Raw genomic sequence first — 27,648 nt, forward strand, 5'->3', positions numbered from 1 at the left:
AAACCTCAGTGCACTTCCTTTCTATTGCCTCAGTATTACTGGATTGAAAAGTTGCTGCTTCTTTTTAGGAGGTTCATTTCATTTCCCATTACTCCCAACTTCATACTCAGAAGCACTGAGAATTTCAAGTGGAGTATATTGAAGTAGACTCAGTTTCTTTGCATCATTTCTGTATTGAGTTTTTAAAATTTTTTCATAACCCTATTGAGTTTTTTTAACTAAATTAACATGGCTCGAATGAACCGCCCAGCTCCTGTGGAAGTCACATACAAGAACATGAGATTTCTTATTACACACAATCCAACTAATGCAACCTTAAACAAATTTATAGAGGTGAGTGTTTTTTAATGTCTTTAACTGATTACAGTTAAATAGTGGGACTTTTATGTAACAAACTTTTGCTTTGGAAATTTTTAGGTGGTGTAATTACCATCCCAACTCTCCAAAATATCAGTGTCTTGTTTAAGTTCGAGGAAAAAATTATTTTATACATTTTGAGGAGGACATATACTTGAGTTAGTTTGGATTTGTGAGTTAATATTTAGTTCTTTATGCCTCACAGTTCAATTTAGATTTGTATGTGAGAAGTATGACTTGTCTTATTGTAAGAAATTTATAGAAGGAAGGCTCCACTTAACTGGTTTTTCATATGTCTGCTTAGCATAATGACCAGTACCATAAACCAAAGTTCACTTATGTCTTAGATCCATTTTGATAGTTAAAATACAATTTTGGCTACTGATATACTAATTCTATCTCTTGAGGTTGCTGGATAGCCAAAACCATCTCTCTTCTGACTGTAATGCTGAATATTTGGGTGCATACCTGTTTTATTTTGTAAATAACTACAGATAGTCAGAAACAACAAACAGGCCTCCCAAATCGTAGAAATGCATTTATTTTTGATTATCATCTGTATCTATCTATGTATTTTTTTCATTTTAGGGCTGTACCCACGGCATATGGAAGTTCCCAGGCTAGGGGTTGAATTGGAGCTAAGGCTGCCAGCCTGCACCACAGCCACAGCAATGCCAAATTCTTGATCCGCATCCTCATGGATACTAGTCAGATTCATTTCTGCTGCGCCACAACAGGAACTCCCCATCTATATATTTTTTAAATGCTAGAAGAGTTATAATTAGTATAGTTATGAGTGATTCCTTTGGTTCTGTGTATTTATTTTTGTTCCTGAATTGCTTCCATTCCCCTTTGTTAGTGCTTCATCCTTCATTACATAAAGGGCTACCTGAAAATTTATTAAAAATGTATGATGTGTGACATTCCCTTCCCTTTGATGCTAGTCTAGTATTGTCACTTAAAACAATACTTTCCTTCCCTGATAAACAGATGTGACTTTCTGTTAACCTGCAGTACCAATTGAAGAGATGATCAAATTACAGATGGTGAGCAATAGTGACTTCATTTTTTTTTAATATATGTTTTATTCAGGAACTTAAGAAGTATGGAGTTACCACAATAGTAAGAGTATGTGAAGCAACCTATGATACTACTCTTGTGGAGAAGGAAGGCATCCATGTTCTCGTGAGTATTTCATGGCTCCTGTGTTTTTATAGTATTGTACTGCAAAAGTTTATTCACATAGAAATTGAGCTTTTTGAAATTGATGGTTTAAGTTACAAATGATATACTTAATTTCCAAATAAGGATGAAAGCTGATCAGAAGTTTGAAGTAAAAAAAGATCTTTATAAAGATTGAACATTTAGGAGTTCCCACTTGGCACAGTGGCTTAAAGGATTTGGTGTTGCTGAAGCTGCGGCTCGGATTCAGTGCCTGGCCTAGGAACTTGCATATGCCTCGGGTGCAGGCATTAAAAAAAATCACCATTTATTTACATTTTATTGACAGGTTTTATAAAACAAATGTTTTAAACATGTTAAGCCTTTTGGAAATGGTTACTAGTATGGTATTTATATTGAAAATCTAAAATGTTTGAATATTCTTTTGACTTAGGATTGGCCTTTTGATGATGGTGCACCACCATCTAACCAGATTGTTGATGACTGGTTAAGTCTTGTGAAAATTAAGTTTCGTGAAGATCCTGGTTGTTGTATTGCTGTTCATTGTGTTGCAGGACTTGGGAGGTAAGAGAATTTATTGAATCCTTTTAATGATTTCGGTTTTAATTCTAAAGTAGGTGAATATAGGAGTTTCCTTGTGGTGCAGCAGGTTGGGGATCCAGCATTGTAACTGTGGCGACTTAGTCACTGCTGTGGTACAGGTTTGATTCCTGGCTCTGAAACTCCCACGTGCCACAGGCGCAGCCAAAAGAAACAATTAGGTGAATACAATAGAGTAATTATTCCAGTATAGTTGGAAGTAACATGCTGTCAATGGAATTTATACTTGTCTCTGTGAGCAGAATTATTTAATTATGTGTTTTAGGTTGTGTCAGTAGTATTAGAATCATTGTCCAAGCTCATTGGAAAAAAGGATTATGAGTTGTCTCTAAGGTGGTTTTACATTGCATGTGGTAGATTTTTGATAGGGTTTTTGATCCTGGAGATTCTGAATCAGTAGTAACTCATTACCCAGTAGTGCCAAAATACACATACCCAGATTTGTAAATCACTACCACTGCCCCCAAAAAAGTCCTGTTCTAAGTGGAAAGTATTTTTCACTGCTTAGAATTTAGAAAATACTGTCTGCTCTTATCAAGATTTACCCTCTTCTCTGGATTTTTTTTTTTTTTTTTGAGATTGCTGTCTAGTAATATGGCTTGTTTTCTAGATTTATTTATATTAATTAAGGATGTAGTTCTTTTTTTGATTCTAGATTTTAAAAAAACCCATGACATATGGCATTCCTAGCCAGGGATCAGATCCAAGCTATAGCTGCAGCAATGCTGGATCCTTACTCCACTGTGCCGGGTCAGGGGGCAAACCTTCGTTCCCCACGATCCCAAGAGGCCCTCAGTCACCCTGCTCCACAGTGTAGTGATTAATTTTTATTTTATTTTATTTATTTATTTTTGGGTCTTTTTGGCTTTTCTAGGGCTGCTTCCCATGACATATGGAGGTTCCCAGGCTAGGGAGCTGTAGCCACCAGCCTATGCCACAGTCACAGCAACACAAGGTCCAAGCCGTGTCTGCGACCTACACCACAGCTCATGGCAACACCAGATCCTTAACCCACTGAACAAGGCCAGGGATCAAACCCACAACCTCATGGTTGCTAGTCAGATTTGTTAACCACTGTGCCACAACGGGAACTCCAGTAATTAATTTTTAATATAAAGTACAGGAATTCCCACTGTAGAGCAGCAGGTTAAGGATCTGGTGTTGTCTCTGAAACGGCTCAGGTCACTGCTGAGGCCTGGGTTTAGTCCCCAACTTGGTACAGTGGGTAAAGATCCAGCACTGCCACAGCTGTAGTGTAGGTCACAGCTGCAGCTTGGATTCATTCCTGGCCTGGTAACTTCCATATGCCTCAGGTGCATGAGAAGAAAAAAATATATATATAAAGTCCAACATTTATGACAGGTATTTAGCATAGGAAGTGTGATAAATAATAGTTGCTTATGGGCTGGGGAATGTTTGGAGGATTGAACTTTCTAGAATTTGACTTTGAAAGTGATTTTATCAAAACTCTTACTTTCCCAGAGCTCCAGTGCTTGTTGCCCTAGCATTAATTGAAGGTGGAATGAAATATGAAGATGCAGTACAGTTCATAAGACAGTACGTATTTTAAAATGTGAATTTTTTGTTTGCACTTGGTTCCTCATCGAATGTCAGTGACTTTAAATATATTACCATAGGAGTTCTCTGTTGGTTCAGCAGGTTAAGGATCCAGCATTGTCACTGTTGTGGCACAGCTTCAATCCCTTGTCCCAGAACTTGCACACAAAAACAATTATCTGACTGTTTTGTTCACTTTTAAGATAATATTCGCACCAGGAATTAGCTTACCTTCTTTTATTGCATTCCATTTAGATGTTCATATTATAAAGATTCTATTCTAATAATAATTCTATGAATTATTGTTTGGCTTTTAATTATTGATTGAATGTTTCTTGTTTGCCTTTTTAGTGAGGTATAGTTGATTTATGGTGAACCATGCAGGTCTCAAGGTAGATGAATTGACAATAACAGCCAAATAAAATTAACCATACAATATGTAGAATATTTTGATAATTCAAGAAAGTGCCCTCAGGCTCTTGGTAGTCTTCTTCCCAGCCACAGAGGCAGCCTCTTTCTGACTCCTGTTGAAGTAGTGTTGCCTTTTCTTGGACTTAATATAAATAGATTCATAAGTTTTGACTATAATCACCACTCAGAAGATTTAGGGAGTCCCTGTTGTGGCTTAGTGGTAATGAACTGAACTAGCATCCACGAGGACACAGGTTTGATCCCTGGCCTTGCTCAGTGGGTTAAGGATCCAGTGTTGAAGATGATTTAGGAAATAAACTTTCTACCAGCCCATTTTCTATTCACACATGGTTGCTGGTCCATGTTTCTGCATTAAGTCACAGTGTAATAATCAAAAGCTAAATTGCCGCAGGAAAGGTGATGATTGCCTCCTGTAGCACAGTAAATATTAGTATAGAGGGACTTCGCTTTAATTCACCTTTTGTTTTCTTCTTTCTAGAAAGCGGCGTGGAGCTTTTAACAGCAAACAACTTTTGTATTTAGAGAAGTATCGTCCTAAAATGCGGCTGCGCTTCAAAGACTCTAATGGTCATAGAAACAACTGTTGCATTCAATAACATTGAGATGCCTGATGTCATTGTTTGGAAGTGGAACTTGAGACGTGGCTGAATTTGTCGTACATATTAGCCAACACATTGGCTTGGTGAATATGTTTAATGAAGCTTCCATAGGAGTGTTGGAAAGCAGTTTCACCAGGCCACAAGCCTGGTAGAATTTGCAACCTCTATGTTTGAGTTATGATCAACCTATTTGGACATTTAGCAGAGGGTTCTTGCTGTTCAGCATTTAAAATGTGCTTAGCATTTGTACCAATTGACCTTTCCTGAAATCATGCAGTATTGAGTTAACATCTTCAAATCTGTTTCCATGCCACAATCTTATCAATAAGAAATTTAGAAAGACTAGGTGCCAAAATACCCAGCACAATACTTGTATATTTTTAGTGTCATATAGAACTAAAATCCCAGGAACTATGAACACTCTGGACCTTATGTGGTTTATTTCTTCCATCATTTCAGACATAAAAAGTTGGGCCTATGTGGTTATTTGTTCACAGGATGTTTACATCTCCCACATTCATACCAGTATACATCAAGATTTGCTTTTTTTCCTTTTTATTAACCAAGTCTTAAAGTGATTATTTAATGTTTTTCTGTAAACCTCATTTTGTGCTGTCATAAAAGACCTCCATTTTGAAAATCTACATTGTACAGAAGCACACGTCTTTAATGTCTCCAGACAAAAAAAGCCTTACAGTTAATTTTAATGTTTGCACTTTGGGGTGCAACTTACAGGGAGGGCCTGCAAAAAGAGTGGGAGGGGGCTATTAAGTATTTTTAGTAAAATGTTGCCTTTGTCTTGTGCAGAACATGTAGAATATGCGCTTTAATTTAGTAAATATTTTTTTAAAAGGTAGAAATACTTTGTTATTGTAGCTAAAACAATTCTTAATCATAAAATTTCTGAAATTGTAATTTTTTTTCATACTTATCTGAAGTTGTTTACCAACTTATTTTTGTTTGAAGTGTGGTTCCCAACCTCTCTTGCAAAAAAAAAAAGAAGTGGGTTTCTGCTAATGAATTGAGCAGACATTTAATATTTTATATGCCTTTTGAGCTGTGTAACTTAATATTTGGATACTTGACAATTTGTTTTATTATGTAATTGATAAAATGGTGATGTGTATTAACGTTAGCTCAACCATATATTTATACTGTCCGGGAACATGTGGTTATAGTTCTGTGGGAGAAATAATTTGTCAGTGTTCACCAGCTTGTAAAAATTTAGTGCGAGAGCTTAAACATTAAATAAATAATGAAATGCATCTATCATCATTGAAATTGTTTTGCTTAAAGTTAACTTATTTTGTAAAAATATGAAAGAATTGCATTTCACTTAGTGCCATTCGAAGTGTGCTTTTTTTTTTTTTTTAACAAATGAAGGATTAAATGAAGTTGGCATTATGAAAAGCTACTTATAGACGTAATTAGGATCATGGGAACTGTTTCATATTAAAAGTGCTTTCCATTATAAGCTGTTTCTTTGAAGGTTTAGATAATTTTGAACCAGTGTGCTGTTCTGTACTGAGGAGAAACCATGTGTAGTAGAGCCATGATTTGAAGCTCAGTTCCACCAACCAATAACTGGTTTTGGGCAACTTAACTTTTAAGTATCAGTTTTTCTCATTTGCATATAAATGACATACCTTTATAGGTTTTGAGGTTAATTTGAACACAAGTTTTTGGCATATGAAGTGTCTGAAATTTTTGCATAGCTCATGTTAATCTAAAAGGAACAGATGTCCTTGTCTGGGTTTTTTGTTTCTTTTTTTAAACAGATACAACTGAGTAAAAGCTTCAACATTTGAATAAAAAATGCTACTCCACCTTATGTTTTAAAGAATTTGCTTTTATCTCTTCATAGCAGTTTAACATTTAGTATACTGCATTCTTGAAATTTAGAGCCACGGAAAAAGGAGACCCCCCTGGGGATCATTGCATTTTTAAATCCTAGATCTCCTGTGATTATGTAGCAGGTAAACTAACCTGGGTTTTGTTCTGCAGCTTACTCTAGGGAAGATAATTTTGTGTCTGATTACTAAGCAATAATTACTATTACCACATAACCCATAAAACAGTATTTGTGTTTGAGAGGTGGTCCCATCATGATAAATGAAAATTGTTTTCTGAGTTTGAAACATTTAGTTTGCAGTGTTGAATTGTATATATGGTGCTAAAAATCAATTTACTTTATAAATCTCATTTGTACAGTATTCAACATAAGATTTGCTTTTTATCCAAACACTTGTATCTTGTAAATATGATTAATTACAGAAATCCCTGTAATACATCCTGGGAGATTCCCAATACCTAGTAGTAAAAGTAGAAATAGGAGTTGCTTTGAGTATACAAAGTTATCAAATGGTGTTCCAAATTCATTTAGTTGGTTTTGGATAAAAATTTCCCTCAATAGGATGATGTAAATAGTGACTAGTTGACTAGGCTTGTCTGCGGGAACCATTATGTTGTTATGTAAGTGTATTTACTGAATCAAAATAAGAAAATGCTATCCTTTAGTTGAAGGAAAACCCTAGAAATAAATGCTAGTGATCATTTTGTAACACATCAAACTTTCATTTATTATTCCTCCTAGTGTCCCTTTTCCCTGGACAGTGCACTTTTATTCCCACAGCTCCATGCCTGGAATACCCAGCCCAGGCATGCAGTCACATCTGGTCACATCACTATTGCACCAGAGCACTTAAAAATGATACTGCGGAGAGTTCCTGTGGTGGCTCAGCAGTAACAAACCTATTAGCGATGAGGACATGGGTTCGATCCCTGGCCTTGCTCAGTGGATTAAGGATCTGGCATTGCCATTAGTTGCAGTGTAGGTTTCAGCTGCTCAGATCTGGCATGGCTGTGGCAGCTGCAGCTTTACTTCGATTCCTAGCCTGGGAACTTTCATATGCCATGGATTCAGCCCTGAAAAGAATAAAAAGATGGTATTGTGGTCCCCTAATTTAGCTTCACAATTTCAATCTTTAGAATCTCAAAGAGCTGTCCTGTTCATCTGACAGGTATCTACTCTTTTCTAGGCATTTAAGAGTAAGGCAAAAACATTAAATATGGTGTCATCAGGTCTTGGTCACCAAATCTTGAGTACCCCAGTGCATGGGATGCTTTCTATTGGAGTTTAAAACCATAAAATTTCAAAGGGAAGTGAAGCATAAGTAACTATTACTTTTTTCACACATAGACAATGACATTCTCTTAAAGTACAGTTTTGAAAAAAGTGGTACATGTTTATATTCTCTGATTCCTTGAATAAAGTGTGTGTGTGTGTGTGTATCTCCTTATGCCTGAATTGAAGATTAAAGACTGGTTTACAAGTGACAAAATGTTTCTGCATTGTTTGGGGTAACTGGCCTAAGCAGAATCTTAGAAGGAAAGCTTTAAAGGAAAAGATACGTATTTGCCTTCAATAAGTTAGGCCAGTGGTGTGCATTAAGTTGTGAATGGAAAAATTAGTAATTCTATAATTTTATAAATGTATATATATAGCCAGACTAATCATGATTAATGTAGTTGTTATGATAGCTACCACATATTAAGGATCTTTTCATGTAATTTTCTTAACTCGATTACCTTACAATAATCCTTTATTAGTTATCCTAAATTCATACATCAGGGATATGATGTGTATGTATGAGCCTCTAGTTAGGTGAATAGCTGGTAAGTGGCAAAACTCAGGGACTCAAACCTATGTGACTGTCCTCATAACTATGACCATTTATGGTCTGTCCATTTATAGGCCTGTCCGGTTTTTTTGTTGTTGCTTTGTTGAGGTAACCATTTGTTAAGGACTTAGAGTCCTTGAGTTCCTGCCTATGGAACTCATTTTCCTTAAGAACAAAATATTCTTCATAAACACTGATTTTGGAAATGTATTCATTTAGATTGAACTCTTCCCACCACCTTTTTTTTTTTTTTTTTTTTAGTTTTTGGTTTTTATGGCCCATAGCATATGAAAATTCCCTTGCTAGGGGTCAAATCAGAGCAGCAGCCTACGCCACAGCAATGCACAATCTGAGCTGTGTCTGTGACCTACACCACAGCTCACAGCAATGTCGGATACTTAACGCACTGAGCAAAGCCAGGGATGGAACACACATCTTCATGGTTACTAGTCGGGTTTGTTACCACTGAGCCACAGCGGAAACTACCAAAACCCTTTTTCATTTCTGCAGAAAACCCTTTTTGAATTAAGTCAGGCTAGGCTAAGATATGCTGCACTAACAGCCAACCTTGAGAGTATCTTGGATTTATTTCTCACTTAAGCTTCCTATCTGACATCACAGGGACTCAGACTGACTGGTGAGGCATTTTTGGGGGGACAGTGCTATAGTTGTGACAGAAGCCAAAAAATGGCTTTGAAGTGACACAAACTTTTTGACTAAGAAATCATACAAAACACTTTTTTTCAACTTGTTGGACCTAATGGGCCATCCAGCACAGGAAATGCCAGGAATACACAGTGTTAATCACTGCATCAGTTTATAAAGTGGATTTGTATTTAAAGAGCATATCTATAGCAACCTCTCACATAACAAAATTAGGAAAAGGGGATAAGATTTCCAAACAACCAACCAGAGGTCATGAAGTTTAGTGCTTATGAAAGTGTATGCCTGTTAGGAACCATAGGTGCTTTTTTTTTTTTTTTTTTTTTACATTTAAAAAAAACTTTACTATAATTTACATTCTGTCTAAGCCTATTTAATCATATCTTAGATAAATTTTAGCTTTGGTACTTTGGTTTACTAGTTTGTATTTTATATATATGAATTAGTTGTTAATTATTGAGTTCCAACTCAACCCTTTAAATGTGACCCGGAAACTAAGGACAAGGGCACAAAAATGTATCAAACCTCAATCTGCTTTCATGAAGTTCTTGATTTAGCACCTTACACATCATCTGTTGTGTTAATTTGTTACACTAGGGCTTCAAAAGAGTGGAACCCTGGACCAGTACCTTTTGATATAGGGATGTAAGTCAGAAAAGGCTCAAGAAATGGGGTTTCTTGGAAAGCAGGGTCCTTGTGAAAAAAACACCATGCATGGAGTTCCTGTCGTGGCTCAGAGGAAGCAAATCTGACTGGCATCCATGGGGATGCAGGTTCGATCCCTGGCCTTGCTCAGTGGGTTAAGTATCCGGCGTTGTCATGAGCTGTCAGATCCCTCATGGCTGTGGCTGTGGCATAGGCCGGCAGCTACAGCTCCGAATCAACCCCTAGCCTGGGAACTTACATATGCTGCGGGTAAAAAAACAAAAGATGCTATGCATGGGGCTCTGAGCAGCTGGGCTAGGCCAGGAGAGACGCAGGGGTACAGCAAGGACAGCCCATCTTTTTAAGATTTGACTGGAATCTACATTCCTTTCTTTTCCAGACCTCTCTTTTGAAAGGAGTCCTAGAAATAGTAAGTGAAGGAACAGAGGGATCATTGGTGTTGTGCCCCAAAACAGCTCACAGCCTTGAGTGTGAGTTACTGGGAAGAAGAGGCAACAACTTGAAAGGATCTTTTCCAAGTTAGCTGTGCCTCCCTCCGAGGCTACAGTGTTTATAGGACTTCCACACACCTGGTCCACCACTGTGAGGCAGATCAAGAGGAGAAAGATTGCGAGCCCCCCCACGCCTCCTGATCAGATAACTTTAGTTCCCAAATTCACAAAACAGCATGCATCATCTCATTTAAACTGTTTTGTGTGGCAAAGACAACAGGGATTATTATCCCTACCCATGATAAGAGCTCACATTTGTAACAGATTTTACTTTATGTAGAATTCATGCATACTTTATCTCAGGGTTTCCAATTGCCTGATCATAAGTTTCCAATTACTTGATTATGTCCCCTGGGGAGTCTTCTGAAAATACAGATTCCTAGTCCCCTATAGTCTGAGACATGGCAACTGGGTGAATTGGATCTGCAGAGGTGTTTATTTTGCTGGAGTTTTGAAAAAAAAATTGAATTTATAGTCCTTTAGATCCATATATTTATATCCAAATATTTATTTATACCTATGCTTACTCTGCTATTCTTTCTGACTCTGCATAAAGGAATTTTGGATCTAGAGAGGGTATTATACACCATCCAGCCCTGAGCTGCTCCTGTTCTGGATTAGATAACCTCAAGCATACAGAACTTTCTGCCAGGTCCCCACTGAGAGGCTCAAATGCCACATTTGCATGAAATCTATAAAGAAACTTATCATTTGATTTGATTAGTCTTACCCGCACAACTCATCATCTGTGTCACTGATGAAGGGAATGAAGCTTTTTTTTTTTTTTTTGCTTTTTTTCTTTCTTTTTTTTTTGCTTTTTAGGGCCTCACCCATGGTACATGGAAGTTCTCAGGCTAGGGGTCCATTCAGAGCTGCAGCTGCCAGCCTATACCACAGGTACAGCAACACCGGATCCTTAACCCACTGAGTGGGGGATCAAACGTGAATCCTCATGAATACTAGTCGGATTCATAACCTGCTGAGTCAAAATGAGAACTCCTGGAACCAAGCCTTTTACAGGGCCCCTTCTTGTTTCTAGCTCCTTCCTTCATAGAGTTAAGACCAGGGAATGAGGCCAGTTTTGCCCAGGCCTGAATTGAGCATCATTGTAAGGAATTTGCATCAGTATTGTGGTGACTAGCAAAGTCTCCAACAAAATCATGACCTCAGCCCACACTTGGCATCATTCCATTTCCCTGGAATCTTGAGAGCTCATTTTCATAGTAAAGTCAAACTGGGACATGGCTTTTTTCCATAGTTTCTGAAGATCAAACAAAAGGAAAAACATTGAGAAGGCATTAGGATGGCCTGAGGTTAAGTTAAAGCAAAAACTCAACCCTGGAAGACCGTTCCAGTAACTGTAGGTAAAGGAGCCCTTTTATTTACTCATATAATCATTTGTTTAAGCATGTAACAAATACCAGGGCCTGTGTTGGCCTCAATTTTGTAAAGTGACTGAGACATGATCCATGAATACCAAAAGGTGGAGGGCGTCTGGAAAAGAGAGCTTTCAATAATAAGAATGTGTCCACTGCAATAAATGTTGCAGCAGAAATCTAAATGAAGAGGCACAGCCTGTAAAAACATCACCGAGGACATCCTGATGCTTACTAGGAAAGCTGCCATGTAAGTACTTGCTCTCCTATCAAACAGACCTGGAGTCAGACACCAGCCTTGCCACACATTCACTACATAACCTCCTGCTGCTCGGTTTTCTTACCTGTAAAATGGTCTGAATAATCCTTACCTCATCAAGTTGGGGATGTAGATCAAATTAGATTTTTTTTTGTGGAAAATGTCTAGCACAATACATGACCCAAATTAGATGCTCAGCCTATGGTGGTATACACTGGGATGTGGCTTTCTAAGTACTTTTGTACCAGGAAAGTCTTAGCTGTATGGGGAACGCAAACATTCTAGTTACTGCAAATGTATCTTCCTCCATTGTAAAGAAGTTTTGTTTTTTTTTTTCCCTAAATGCAAAAGTCTTTATAAATTGAGGTAGACTTTCAGAAACAACTTAATTCTGGTTTCATGGGGTGGGGGGGTTTTGTTTTCTTTTTGGGCCATACCTGCAGCATATGGAGGTTCCCAGGCTAGGGGTCTAATCGGAGCTACAGCTGCCGGCCCACGCCAGAGCCACAGCCACTCCAGATCCAAGCCGCATCTGCAACCTACACCACAGCCCACAGCAACGCCGGATCCTCAATCCACTGAGCGAGACCAGGGATCAAACCCGAAACGTCATGGTTCCTAGTCAGATTCGTTTCTGCTGCGCCATGACGGAAACTCCTGGTGTTGTTTTAACTTAAAAAATTTGACAACTCGGAGTTCCCTTCATGTCACAGCAGAAACAAATCCGGTTTGTATCCATGAGGACACAGGTTCAATCCCTGGCCCTGCTCGGTGCATTAAGGATCAATCATTGCTGTGGCTGTGGCATAGGCCAGCAGCTGTAGTTCCCATTCAGCACCTAGCCTGGGAACTTCCATATGCCACAAGTGTGGCCCTAAAAAGCAAAAAAACAAAAAACAAAAACTTAAAATCATTTTTTGGATGACAAAATTACATAAATTGGAGTTCTCTTGTGGCACAGTGGGTTAAGGACCCAGAGTTGTCACTGCTACAGCTTGGGTTGCTGCTGTGGCGGGAGTTCAGTTCCTGGCCCAGGAATATCCATATGCCCCAGGTGTGGCAAAAAACAAAACAAAACAAAAAACAAAGAACACAAACAAAAACAAAAAAAAATATATATATATGCATATATATATATATATATATATACAAATTATGTAGTTATAATGATGCGTGACCCAAAAAGAGATAGAATATGGACTCTCTAAGAGCTCATGTTCTAATGGGGGAACTGAATTCTTTATTCCTTCTCCTAATCCCTTTGCAAGAATAACATCATCAGCATTGCCAGTGGAAGTCAAGTGTTAAACACAGTGGGGGGCTTCCAAAAGGCTCTCAGCTGCTGTCTCCTGCTCCCCTAAGTTTGAGATTCCTTCTTCCCCCAAAAGCAACACTCAAGTTTGGCTCCCACCCTTTAAAAATAATACTTTTCTATTCTAACATTAATTTCTTTGTGGCATATTATCAAATTGTTTTGGCTTGTATTTCAGGAAGAAAGTGTTTTTGCCTACCATTTATGCTTTGCAGAATTTGTAGAAGACTATTTTCTTTTTCTCCTCCTCCTTCTTCCTCTTCTTCTTCTTTTTGCTGCGCCCACAGCAAGTTGAAGTTTCTGGGCCAAGGATCAGAGCCGTGCCACAGCAGCAACCCAAGCCACTGGCAGATCCTTAACCCAATGGGCCATCAGGGAATTCCCAAGGCTAGTTTTCAAACTGATGGGGAGTATAACACATTAAAAATTGATAGATTTTATTTAGGGGAGGGGAAGTGAGAGGACATCTAGTTCTCAGAGAGTGTTCAAAAATTTTCAGGGGTAAAGGTGGTTGGCAGAAGTGCCAAGAAGCACAAGCAGAGTTACTCATTGAGGGAAAGGCTGAAGAACTTGCACAAAGCTGGATCACACGAACAAGAGAACCAGCTGCATTCTCTGGTCAGAAAGGTGAGTGTATCCCTGGTCCTCCAACTCCTAGGAAGACACATAGCAGCCAAAGCTTCAACCTCAGGGTGGGGACTCTATTAGGTCTGAGATTCTGGACATTAGTATCACCTAGGGAACTCCGAAAAAGTCTGATGCCCAGGCTGAAACTTCCTCAATTAAGTTCTAGAGGTAAGACCCAGGGATCAAAATCTTCCAAAACTCCCAAGGTGGTTGCACTATGTGGCAAAGTTAAGAGCTTCTGTGTTAGATCTTTCAAGTTCAGGTTCCCCAGACTCCTCTTAACATGTTTGGAGACTGGCTACTGGCGCTTCTGATCTCCAGGGGCAAGTAAAGAGCCCAACTCCACCCCAGTGGTTTCCTAAAATTTACTGAGAGATTGGGTGACTCAGAGATGAATTTCTCTAGTGTACTGTTTCCTAGTAGAAGCAGGCTTCTGACCAAGTTGCTGCAAACGATTGTGCTGGTTATTCATGGCACTAGGATGCTTGGTAAAGGAGAGGAAGGGACTGAAGCTACAGCCTAAACTCTGCTCACCAAACTGTCACCTTGGCCTTGAACTTGATGCAACTAGAAGAGTAATGGGTACCTATTTCTAATTCTCCAGTATTCATTCAAGTATTAAATGCCAAATTTAATTTTCAGATGCTGGAAAGAATAACTTTTTCTTTCTGAAAATAATAGAGAATCTCTGGTTTTTTGGCAAGGCTAGGGGCAAGAGGAGAAGCAAAATTCTAACCCTGAAAGAGCTATTGAATTTTTCAATTGACTAGAATATGGAAATTGTGCAACTGTTCCACAGGTGTTCATTGAGTGGGCATTTTATGCCCTGTATTTGGCCCTGAAGACAAAGTGATTAGGACAAACTTCGTCCCTGCTGCCATTGGATTTAGACTTAGCAGGTCAAATTGTCAAATTGCTAGGTATAGCATAACAGAAACCAGTATATCTAAACAAAAACTCTCCCTGAGGTTTCCAGCTTGCAAAAGAAGTATGTTAAAAATACCCCTGCTGCAAAACTGTATTCAAATAATTTTCATGGGCAGCTATCAGGTAAATGTCAGTAAAACACAGATTCAGGAAGTTCCCTTGTGGCGCATCAGGTTAAGGATCTGGCATTGCTGCAGCTGCAGCTCAGGTTCCACCCCTGGCCTAGGAACTTCCACATGCCTTAGGTGTGGCCAAAAACAACAACAACACTAATTCAAAGAAAGCAAATATTTCGACATTAATTATCTGATAACATATGCTGTGCATGAAAGTTAACGCTGCCAATTTTGATAGGGCTCATTGATGCATTAAACTAAACCCATCACAGACATGCAGCTCAAGCGAACAAAACATGACAAGATGAATTTCCAAGCCTTGGCACAGAGTTGTTTGACTGGTCACACATACAAATCAGGTTGTTCTTGTGGATAATCTAAAATTACCAACAATTTCTACTTGGAAAATGATTCTGCCCACTAATTCTACCTCCTGATGGACGAAAAACTGCTATTATGTCTAACAACCCTAACAGTACAAACAATGAAGTCTGCTTCTCTCACTGTTTTTTCTTTCTTTGAAAATTTTTTTGTGTGTATGACCATACAATATAGGCAAAACAAGTTACTAGTAACTTTTCAGTAGAAGACAACTTACGATGCCCTTAATTGCAAGCATTTTCAGGTGACATTTGGCTACAAATATTGTTTACAAAGTCATCACAAGGGAAAAAGAATTCTTAACTTGGTAACTTTGTTGAAGTCCTTCTCACTGTACTCTTTGTTTTTTAAATTTTTTAAATTATAGTTGATGTACAATGTTCTGTTGGGAGTGGAAAGGAATCTGACTAGCATCCATGAGGACGTAGGTCCAATCCCTGGCTTTGCTCAGGGGGTTAAGGATCTGGCAGTGCTGTGAGCTGTGGTGTAGGTTGCAGATGCGGCTTGGATCTCGAATTGCTGTGGCTCTGGGGTAGGCCAGCAGTTGCAGCTTCAACTTGAACCCTAGCCTGGAACCTCCCTATGCAGCGGGTAGGGCCCTAAAAAAAATATATATATATATATATATACACACAATGTTCTGTCAATTTCTGCTTCACACAAAATGACCCAGCTATGTTCTTTTTTTCACATTATCCTCCATCATGCTCTATCACAAGTCATCAGATACTCACTTTTTTAAAAAATTATTTTTTTTTCTAATAGCCACACCCACAATATATGGAAGTTCCCAGGCCAGGTATTGAATCTGAGCCACAGCTGCAACCCACACCAGAGCCCTTAACACACTGCACAGGCCAGGGATTGAACCTGTACCTCTGTAGCAACCCAAGCTGCTGCAGTAGGATTCTTTTTTTCTTTCTTTTTTTTTGCTTTTTATGGCCGTACCCATGGCATATGGAGGTTCCCAGGCTAGGGGCTACAGCTGCTGGCCTACACCACAGCCACAGCAGCAACCCAGGATCCAAGCCGCATCTTTGACCTACACCACAGCCCACGGCAAAGCTGGATCCTTAACTCACTGAGTGAGGCCAGGGATCGAACCCGCAACCTCATGGTTCCTAGTCAGATTTGTTTCCACTGCCCCATGCTGGGAACTCCTGCAATCGGATTCTTAACCGACTGTGCCACAGTGGAAACTCCTGACTGTTCTCACTTTTGACCCAGCTTGCTTCTTAGTGCTTTTATAGCTTTTGGAAAGTTAAAGAGAGAGAACTTGCTTCACTAACTGCTTTGTACTTGCCTGAGAGAACTAATCATCTGCCCCATGGCGCAGAAGGCCTGGGAACAGTCACAGAGATCTAATTTACAAACCTAAATAGTACCCTGTGTCTTTGAACACAGGCCTTCACAAGATGGTGTTATTATCCTATTTGAAACATACTAAAATGAATTCCCAAACTCAATAAAATGTAAAATTAATTTTTAGCTCTCCCAACATCTTATTTCTTCCATTTCTGTCCACTATTTTCTTGTGTTTTTAGGTTTTGCCAAATAAGTGTGATTCCTTTTTCTGAATTTTAACATTTTAATTTTTGAAAGTAAACAATAATAAGGAATTTTTGTTTGTTTGTTTTTTGTTTTTTGTTTTTAGGGCTGCACCTGGGGCTAGGGGTTGAATCTGAACTACAGTTGGCAGCCTATACCACAGCCACAGCAATGCAAGATCTGAGCCACTTTTTCAACCTATACCACAGCTCATGACAATGCCAGATCCTTAACCCACTAAGCGAGGCGAAATATTGAATCCACAACCTCATGGATCCTGGTCAGGTTCATTTCTGCTGAGCCATGACAGGAACTCAAATATGGAAATTTTTTTTTTTTTTTTTTGGTCTTTTTGCCTTTTCTAGGGCAGCTCACGTGGCATATGGAGATTCCCAGGATAGGGGGTCTAATCGGAGCCGTAGCCACCAGCCTATGCCAGAGCCACAGCAATGCCAGATCCGAGCCATGTCTGCAGCTCACGGGAACGCCGGATCCTCAACTCACTGATCAAGGGCAGGGATCGAACCCGCAACCTCATGGTTCCTAGTCGGATTCGTTAACCACTGTGCCATGAGGGGAACTCCAAATACGGAAATTTTTAAGTCATGTTGAGACTAGTCAAATGGTTCTTCTAGGAGTTCCCATAGTGGCTCAGTGGATTAAGAACCTGATTTGTATCTACACTGATTCATGTTCAATCCCTGGCTTCGCTCAGGAACCAGCATTGCTGCAAGCTGTGGTGTAGGTCACATATACTGGCTTGGATCTGGCATTGCTGTGGCTGTAGCATAGGCTGGCAGCTGCAGCTCCAATTTGACTCCTGGCCCAGAAACTTCCATATGCTACTGGTGTGGCCCTAAAAACACCAAAAAAAAAAAAAAAAAAAAAAAAAAAAAAGTTCTTCTACCTTACCCCTATTCTCAAAGATAATGATTCTGTGTCAGAATCACTGGAGGGATTGTCCAAAGATTGCTGCCTCCTCCCAGCATGTCTGATTTAGTAGGTCTGGAGAGGGCCTGAGAACTTGAATTTCTAACAAGTTCTCAGCTGCTGCTGCTAGACCTGGGAAACCCTTTCAGAACCAATGCTTTCGAGAAATGTGAATGCCAGAGCAACTGGGAATGTTGCCACGGGTCTGTTATGTGAAACTTGAGCCATAGTCTCTGCAAAGACTCAGAGGACTTGCCCTTTACAGTAATAACACTTAGAAATAATATTGCAAAATACCAGAAAGGAATAAGATGGCCCAACTCCAGGGGAATAATGAAGTATTAGAGGTCAGGAGACAGTGCTGAACTGTCAGAGATAAGGAAGGGGAAATTAAGTCAATAAGCCACGGGGATGAAATGGTAATTAGAGGGTTTTGTCCCCCGAATCTGTGGTGATGGCTAATACATCATGGGAGTCCCTAAAAATGAAATAGAGGGGCAGCTTACTCAGGTGCTACTTGACACACATAGGTGGAAAATTAGAGATATCTTGTCAGAAAACATAAAGCAAGTCACCATATTGGGACTTTTATGATCTTTTACACAGTTCCCTAATCTAAGCCAGCTCAGAGTCCAAGAGGGCCTGATCTCCTTTAAGAAAGGACTCTGCCCCTTTCCACCAGTGTGTATGGTGGAACTTCCCTCAAACCTTCCCTTGAATCTCTTACGTGACTGGTTCTGAACTGAGGAAAGGAAAATACCCAGAACTTCTGGGAATTCTATTAGACAATCACTCTGAACCTACACCTAAACCAGAGACCAGAAATACCTCCATGGACCATCAGTTAAGTGTTGTGTTTATGGAGGTACAAGGACAGAGAGGCTTGACCTAAGTCTATAAAATATTATGTCAGGGTGGTGGCCCCTAATGACCCCTTACCTCTCAGGATTATACCCACCAGGGGTCCCTACTATGTTCTAGCCCATAAAATATGGCAGAAGTGATTCGTCACACCTGAGATTACTGCAGCTTTCATCTTGGGCTGTGCTCTGGAGGAAGCCAGCTGCCACATCTTGAGGACACCCAAGCAGCCTATGGAAAGGAAAGAAAGTGAGACCTCTAACTACGGCCTCTACAGCCAGTGAGGAACTGAGGTCAGCCAGAAACTACTGGGTAAACACTGAAGCAGATCCTCCAGCATTCAAATGACTACAGATACTTTGACCCAGAGTCACGCAGTTAAGCTACTTCTGGATTCCTGCCCCATAGAAACTGCAAGATAAATGCTGTTGCTTTAAGTTGCTAAATTTAGGGGTAATTTGTTAGGTAGCAATAGGTACTTAATACCCTATCATACTGAGTTCATTTGAACTAATTGCCAGTTATAATATCATTTCATCCAAAATATATTTGGTGTACAGCTCTAAAAGATAATTTATCCTTTCTAAACATTCCACAATATCACTATCACGCCTAAAAATTAACAGTAATTTCTTAAGATCATCAAGCATTCAGTGAGATCCAGAATCCAATCACTGTACAAATTAGCCTGATTGTCTCATTATCAAAAAGGCAAGAAATAACAAGCGACGGTATGTGAAGAAAGCAGAACCTTCACACACTGTTGGTAGGTATGTAAACTGGCATAGTCGCTATGAAAAAACAGTATGGAGATTCCTCAAAAAATTATGGGTCCTAATTGCCATATGATCCAGCTATACCACTTTTGGGTATTTATCCAAAGGATACAAAAACACTAATTCAAAAAAGCACATGCATCCCAATATTCATAGCAGCATATTTACAATAGCTCAAACAACTCAAGTGCCCATCAGCGATGAATGGATAAGGAAGATATGGTATATGTGTGCATCGAATACTACTTAGACATAAAAAGAAAGCTTGCCATTTTCAACAATGTGGATGGACCTTGAGGATATTATGCTAAGTGAAATAAGTCAGAGAAATACCACATGATTTCATTCATATGTGGAATATTCAAAACCAAATGAAGCAAAACCACTTAGATACAAATAACAGAGAAGTGGTTATCAGAGAAGAAAAGGGATTGGGGAAGGGTGAAATGGGTAAAGAGATCAACTGTACTGTGACAGATGAAAACTAAACTTTAGGAGGTGAGTACAACTGCAGTGTATACAGAAGCTGAAATATACTACTGTACACATGAAATTTATATGTTATAAACCAATAAAAAATAAAATTACCTTCCTTGATCATCACATGAATTTACTTTAATATTATACAACTTAGGCTTCACATGAATTCCATACCTTGCAATTGGTTGGCATGTTTTTTTTTTTTAATTTATAGGTTTTCTTCTCAATTAAAATGAAATTTTACCATTTGCAACAACATGAATGGACATGGAGGGGTTTTGCTTAGTGAAATAAGTCAGACAGAGAAAAACAAAACTATATGTTATCACTTATATGTGGAATCTAAGAAATAAAACAAATGAATGAATCTATCAAAACAGAAACAGATTCACAGATAGAACAAAATCATAGTTACCAATGGGGAGGGGGAAGAAGGGAGGGGCAAGATAGGGATATAAACCAAGAGGTACAAACTATTATGTATCAAGTAAATAAGCTACAAGGATATGTTGTATAACATAGGAAACATAGTCAATATTTTATTATAATATTAAATGGAATATAATCTGTAAGAATTTTGAATCACTATGTTGTATACATGAAACTAATATTATACTGTAAATAATTATCTATATTTCAATTTTTAAATTTTCTCTTATTTTTTTGGGGGGGGGCATGCCCGAGGCATGCAGAGCCTGCTGCATTTCTGGATTTTTTTTTTTTTTTTGTCTTTTTTTCTTTTCTTTTTTTTAGGGTGGCACCTGCGGTACATGGAGGTTTCCAGGCTATGGATCGAATTGGAGCTGCCTATGCCATAGTCCTAGCAACACCAGATCCAAGCCGCATCTGTGACCTACACCACAACTCACCACAGCGCTGGATCCTTAACCCACTGAACAAGGCCAGGGATGGAACCCGCAACCGTATGGTTCCTAGTCGGATTCTTATCTGCTGCCCCACCGTGGGAACTCCCCATTGCTGGATTTTTAACCCACTGAGTGAGGCTAGGGATGGAACCCAAATCCTTATGGATACTAGTTGGGTTCTTAACCCACTGATCCGCAACAGGAAATCCCTAAATTTTTAAATATCACTGCAGGTTAAGGATTTGGCATTGTGTCAACATTGGCTTGGGTCAGTGCTGGGGCACGGGTTCAACCCCCAGCCCTATACAGTGGGTTAAGGGTTCAGCACTTTGGTTCAGATTCCATCCTTGACCTGGAAACTTCTATATGCTTCAGGTTCAGCCCTATAAAAAAATAAATAAATAAAGGGAACTTTTCTTGCCGATCCTTGAAGGATTTGTCTATTGAAAACTATGATGCAAATGAGTTCTCAGGTATATAAACCAATACTTTAGATGTGGTAGATCCATGCAGTGTGCCTCACTGTGACTACTATTCTGAGTACTGATTAGATTGCAAAACTAAGAACCTGATGTGTTTCCTTTTCTTCAAGTGACCTGCATATTGGAACACACATTTTCTTACATTCAAAGTTGTATATTTTTTCCCCTGCAGCTCTTAGCAAAAGCATTTTTGGCCAAGATATAACAGGACTGGGATTTTTTTTTTTTTTCTTTTTAAGGCAGCACTTGCAGCATATGGAGGTTCCCAGGCTAGGGGTCCAATCCAAGCTACAGTTGCCAGCCTACACCGCAGCCACAGGAATGCTGGATCGCCGACCCACTGAGTGAGGCCAAGGATTGAACCTGCATCCTCATGGATAATAGGCAGATTCATTTCTGCTGAGCCACAGTGGGAACTCCCCCTGAGCCTACCCTTTAATGTGTACTTTGGTTTTTGTGCTTCTGGATTGCTGTTTAAACCAGATTTCATCTTTACTTTTACAACTATTAATGGGCAAAGAATTAGGTAAATGAGAGGCATGATGTATTTTGTCTCAGGCACTGCACCGCACCAGTCAGCCATGTTTATAGTGTTTGTAAGCCCTACCTCCACCCCCTCTCTAGTCCTATTTGAAAACAGCAAGTAATGAGCTTCATTTTGACAGAGCTTCCTACAAACCTTAGTAGTTAATTTGCAGCCTATGTGTATGATATTCCTAATTTATGGCACACATACAATAGACAAGTCATGATATACGCATAGAACTTCACAGGTGACAAGCAAGTATAAAATCATCACTGAATATACTAGATTTGTACGAGAATTTCATTTTTTCATTTGCTTCTGAATATTCTTACATTTTCAGAAATACTTCATAATGAAGTAATGAGAAAACCCCTGGGGCCTTTTTTAGTTACCTTTTTGTTTTAAATTATAAAACACCTCATATATATCACAAAGTATAAAAGTTGGAATTTCCTGATGGCTCAGCAAGTTAAGGATCCAGTGTTGTCACTGCTGTGGCTCAGGTTCGATCCCTGGCCCAAGAACTTCTGCATGCCTTAGGTGTATGAGAGAGAGAGGCATCTACAAAGTTAACATCTGACCATCAGTGCCCCTCCTCTCTTTCTCTCTCTCTCACTGACTTTCTGTCTCTCTTTTCTTTCTCTCAAAATAAATTACAGGTACTGTTAAAAAATCATCTCCATATTTTTGTCCTCCCTTCCCAGAACAACTAGACAATACTGCACAGATTGTATAAACATTGTAGTTTACATAAATAGTGCCCCAGAGGGTCATGCAACATAGAACATAATTATCCATTTCAGGCCCAGAATGTACAAATAGTACAAATACAGTAATTATAATATTCTAATCTTAGGTTCATATGTATTTGACGTATTAGATGTGCACAATAAAATAACCCCCTGTCTTAGAGTTCCTATTGTGGCTCAGGGGTTAATGGACTTGACTAATATCCATGAGGGTATGGTTTTGATCCCTGACCTCACTCAATGGGTTAAGGATCTGGCATTGCTGTAAGCTGTGGTGTAGGCTGCAGACACGGCTTGGATCCTGAGTTGCGGCTGTGGCGTAGGCCGGCAGCTGCAGTTCCGATTGGACCCCTGGACTGAGAATTTCCATGTGCTTCAGGTGCAGCCCTAACAAGCAAAAATAAATGAAAGAATGAATGAATAAGTAAATAAGTAAGTAAATAAGTAAAATATCCCCCTGTCTTGAAAACTTTACAGAAGCATTTTTCCTTTCATCAAATATAAGGCTCATATGAGCCTATGAGAAAACTTAATAGTCTGTTCCCATACCAAGGGACAAGGCAAAGCAATAAGTTAGTCTTTTAAAAATATCTATGGGAGTTCCTGTTGTGATTCAGTAGTTAATGAACCTGGCTAGTATCCATGAGAATGTAGGTTTGATCCCTGTCCTTGCTCAGTGGGTTAAGGATCCAGTGTTGCCATGAGCTGTGGTGTGGGTCACAGACTCGGCTCGGGTCTGGCATTGCTGTGGCTGTGGCATAGGCCGGCAGCTGTAGCTCCGATTAGACCCCTAGCCTGGAAACCTCCATATGCTGCGGGTGAGGCCCTGAAAAGACAGTAAATAAATAAATATATCTATGAACCAGCACAATTTTCTTTTTGAGTTGGAAAAGCCAAAGACTATTAAGGAATATTTAAAGGCTGAATAAACTCTAGTGGCAGCAAAGTTAAATAAGGAATTTGGGAAGAAACAAACTGTTTAACTTTAACAATGCAATATACCTGCTAGGTTCCAGGTTTCCTGGGTCAACCAAATCAGTTTGAACATCTTTAAATCCTGGATTTTGAGTTTAGTAAAGTGTTGTATAGTATCTAGTTATATCACATACCTGATGAAAGTGCTTTTTGTTCTGGCATCATTTGAATAGTCTACCTTTACCCACTGATTTGTAATACCACTTCTGTCACAAATCAAAATCCATATACACATGGGTCTGCTTCTAGAGGCAAGTTTCTTTTAACCGGTCTATTTTATTATTTGTAACAAGGACATGTTTTAATTAGTATAGATTTATTGTAAGACTTGATGACTGGTGAGAATAATCTCTCTTCTTCAAAATTGTCCTGGTTCTTCTTGGCCCTTTCCATTCGGGTTTTAGAATGGGTTTTTCAAGTTCCATTAGAATTCTGTTGGGAGTGCAATCAGAACTGCAATAACTTCATAGACTGAGTTGGAAGAATTGTCATCTCTGTGATAAAAAGATCTTTGTTTAGGGGTTCCTGCTGCAGTACAGTGGGTTAATGATCAGGCTTGTCTTGGTGGAGGCAACAATCCCTGGCCCGGCACAGTGGGTTAAGGATCCAGCATTGCTTCAGCTATGAAGTGGATAGCAGCTCTGACTCAGATTTGATTCCTGGCCCGGGAACTTCCATATGCCAAGGGTGTGGCCAAAAAAGATAAAATACATATATAGATTTTTTTTTAAAGGATCTTTGTTTGAAATTTTCCTGATGATTTTAGGTTATCTTTACTGTGATATAAGTTTAAAAACAAGTTATGCATTTGCTAATGTCCATAGAACCATACAATACAAAATATGAACCCTCATATAAACTATGGACTTCAGTTAATAGTGTATAAATATCAGTTAATCAATTATAACAATATACCACATTAAAGCAAGGAATTAATAATAGGGGAAAGTTGGAGTTCCCCTCATTCCTCAGTGGTAATAAACCCTACTAGTATCCATGAGGACACAGGTTCGATCCCTGGCCTTGATCAGTGGGTTAGGGATCCAGTGTTGCCATGAGCTGTGGTGTAGCCCACAGTCACAGCTTGCATCCCTCGTTGCTGTGGCTGTGGTGCAGGCTGGCAGCTGCAGCTCCAATTCAACTCCTATACTGGGAACTCCCATATGCCATGGGTGCTGCCATAAAAAGACAAAAAAAAAAAAAAAAAAGAAGAAGAGTTCCCCTTCTGGTTCAGTGAAAATGAATCTGACTAGCATCCATGAGGATACAGTTTCGATCCCTGGCCTCACTCAGTGGGTTAAGGATCTGGCGTTGCCATTAGCAGTGGTGTAGGTTGAAGATGCAGCCTGGATCTGGAGTTGCTGTGGCTGTGGTATAGGCCAGTAGCTGTAGCTCCGATTTGACCCCTAGCCTGGGAACCTCCGTATGCTGTGAGTGCAGCTCTAAAAAGACAAAAATGAAAGAAAGAATGAAAGAAAGAAAGAAAGAGCGAGCAAGAATGAAGGAAGGAAAGAAAGGAAGAAAGAAAGAAAGAGAAACTGCAAGGAGGTAAATGGGAGCTCTCTGGGAGTTCCCGTCATGGTGAGGGGATTAATGAATCCGACTAGGAACCATGAGGTTGCGGGTTAGGTCCCTGACCTTGATCAGTGGGTTAACGATCCAGCGTTGCACGTGGTGTAGGTGTAGGTTGCAGACGCAGCTGGGATCCTGCGTTGCTATGGCTCTGGTGTAGGCCGGTGGCTACAACTCCGATTCGACCCCTAGCCTGGGAACTTCCATATGCCCTGGGAGCGGCCCTAGAAAAGGTAAAAAGACAAAAAAAAAGGGGGGGGGGGGAGCTCTCTGTAATATCTGCTTGATTTTCTTTAAACCTAAAACCTCTCAGAAAAATAAAATATATTATTTAGGGAAAAAAATCCTTAAGCTATGATGTCCAAATCTTCGTAGTTGTGGGACGTTGGTCTTCATAGTTGTGAGACTTTGGACAGTGTTTTGTGTAGGGTTTTTTTTGTGCATGTGTTTTTGTTTTGTGGTTTTTTTTTTTTTTTTTTTTTCTTTTCCTGAGGAGGGAGTGCTGGGTTGTGGCACCCATGGGCAGGGATCAAACCCATACCACCCCATCAACCCAAGTTGCTGCTGTGACAACGATGGATCCTTAACCCATGGCACCACAAGAGAGTTCCTTTTTTGGTTGTTTTTGTTTTTTTCTTGGTTTCCTTATCTGTATCATAGGAGTTATAATCGTACATATGATGGTGCTTTACTGAAAGGGTTATTGTAAGGATTATATGATGTGTGTAAAGTGCTTAACACAGTGGCTGGCAAATGGGAAGAGCTTAATAGTGGTAGCCACAGTTGTAACTTTGGGCCTAATCATTCCTCTCTTATTAGAAGAAAGACTAACTAACATCCCAGCTTTCCCCACCCTTTAAAAAAATTATAGTTGATTTACAATGTTGTGCCAATTTCTGCTATACAGCAAAGTGACATAGTCATACATATATATACATTCCTTTTCTTATATTATCTTCCATCATGATCTATCCTAAGAGACTGGATATATCGCCCTGTGGTATACAGTAGCATCTCATTGCTTATTCATTCTAATTGTAGTAGTTTGCATCCGCTAACCCCAAACTCCAAGTCCCTCCCACTCCCTCCTTCCTCCCCGCCTTGGCAACCACACATCCCAGGTTCAGATTTATCCTCTGATTTAGTCCTTAACTGCTGAATTCATTCATTCTTTGGAAAAGATTTATTCTGGTCCAGATGTTGTGTTAGACACTACAAATACAAAGACATAAATTTTCTGCCCTCAAATAATTTATAGTCTAGTTGTGGAAAGAAAGAAGTAAACAGACAATGATGGTATGGTGCCATAGTGCAATGAAAAGCAAGGCCTGATGTTCCTTTCCATGTTTAGTTTCTAGGATTTTCCTAACCTCTGAATCTCCCTGGACTTGGGACCCAACCTTCCCTGATCTGTTCTACCAAGTCACTGAAAAATCGAAGTTCTGAAAAAATAGTGAATTCCAAAAAGTTGCCGGCCCCATAACTCTACATAAAACCATCACCATGAGCTGGTGGTGTTGCTGGTCGATTGGCTTCTTTCCTATCAAGAAAAATATACCTATAATCGCAAGCAGCATGACACTCCTCAGAAATTATCTTCTTGGAGTTCCTGTCGTGGCGCAGTGGTTAACGAATCCGACTAGGAACCATGAGGTTGCGGGTTCGATCCCTGCCCTTGCTCAGTGGGTTAACGATCCGGCGTTGCCGTGAGCTGTGGTGTAGGTTGCAGACGGGGCTCGGATCCAGCATTGCTGTGGCTCTGGCGTAGGCCAGCGGCTACAGCTCCGATTCAACCCCTAGCCTGGGAACCTCCATACGCCGCGGGAGCGGCCCAAGAAAAGGCAAAAAGACAAAAAGAAAAAAAAAAAAAAAAGAAATTATCTTCTACTTTTTTTTTTTTAATGGTTCCATCTGCAGCATATGGAAGTTCTCAGGCTAGGGGTTGAATCTGAGCTGCAGTTGCAACCTATGCCATAGCTGTGGCAATGCTCAATCCTTAACCCACTGCCCCAGGCTGGGGAACAAACCAGCATCTCTGCAGCGACCCAGTTGCTGCAGTCAGATTCTTAACCCACTGCACCCCAGCAGGAACTCCAGAAATTAATACCTTCCTCCATGAATTTTAGAAGTCAGGGCTTGCCAGCAACATTGCTTCTGTTTCTCTAATCAGGCCACTCATTTCCACAAATACATTGCCACCAAATACCAAGCAATATTGCCCAGAACAAGTTCTCTGCCTTTCAGAGTCACAGGAATCCTTTGTGCAAACTCCTGTGGAATTCCTATGACTCCTCTTTCTCAGTCCTCACTCTGTTCTGAATTCTTCATGAGGCAGGGGCTCAGAAAACTTCTCCCAAAGACAGTGACTCCTGAACAATGCTAAAGAATTTATAATGTCTGCTAAAAGATTTCTGGTTCCAGTGGTCATCTGGAAAGTGTTGCTTTGTGGCTTTTATTCCCTATCAGTATGACACCATATCATGGTTTCTTGCTTATGAAGGAAAGCTATTTTCCATTCTGACCATATATGAGAAGAAATTAAATGGGTTAGTGTTTTAGAAACTCTTTATCTAAAATCACACTCTCTTATTCTAAATTAAACTAAGCTTGTTTCCAAATTTAAATCATGGCTTGAGCAGATACTATCAGAGGCTTCTT

General features: G+C 39.6%; 2 protein-coding genes across 2 annotated transcripts in view; both read left to right on the top strand.

Moving 5' to 3' along the window:
• Nucleotides 1-27,648, top strand: part of PHF3 (PHD finger protein 3) — a 1,103,753-nt gene that overhangs the window by 982,405 nt on the left and 93,700 nt on the right. The gene's annotated exons all lie outside the window — the stretch shown is intronic.
• On the top strand, nt 132-6,553 carry PTP4A1 (protein tyrosine phosphatase 4A1). The gene is made up of 5 exons (XM_003121246.5): nt 132-333; nt 1,450-1,542; nt 1,973-2,103; nt 3,622-3,696; nt 4,607-6,553. Exons 1-5 carry the CDS (start codon nt 229-231, stop codon nt 4,722-4,724), a joined length of 522 nt encoding a protein of 173 aa, XP_003121294.1. The 5' UTR covers nt 132-228; the 3' UTR covers nt 4,725-6,553.

Source organism: Sus scrofa, chromosome 1 (genome assembly GCF_054392235.1).
Source record: "Sus scrofa isolate SSC_HxYL_T2T_F1_AM1 chromosome 1, Sscrofa_HxYL_maternal_Yorkshire_Landrace_v2.0, whole genome shotgun sequence".
Lineage (NCBI taxonomy): Eukaryota > Metazoa > Chordata > Mammalia > Artiodactyla > Suidae > Sus > Sus scrofa.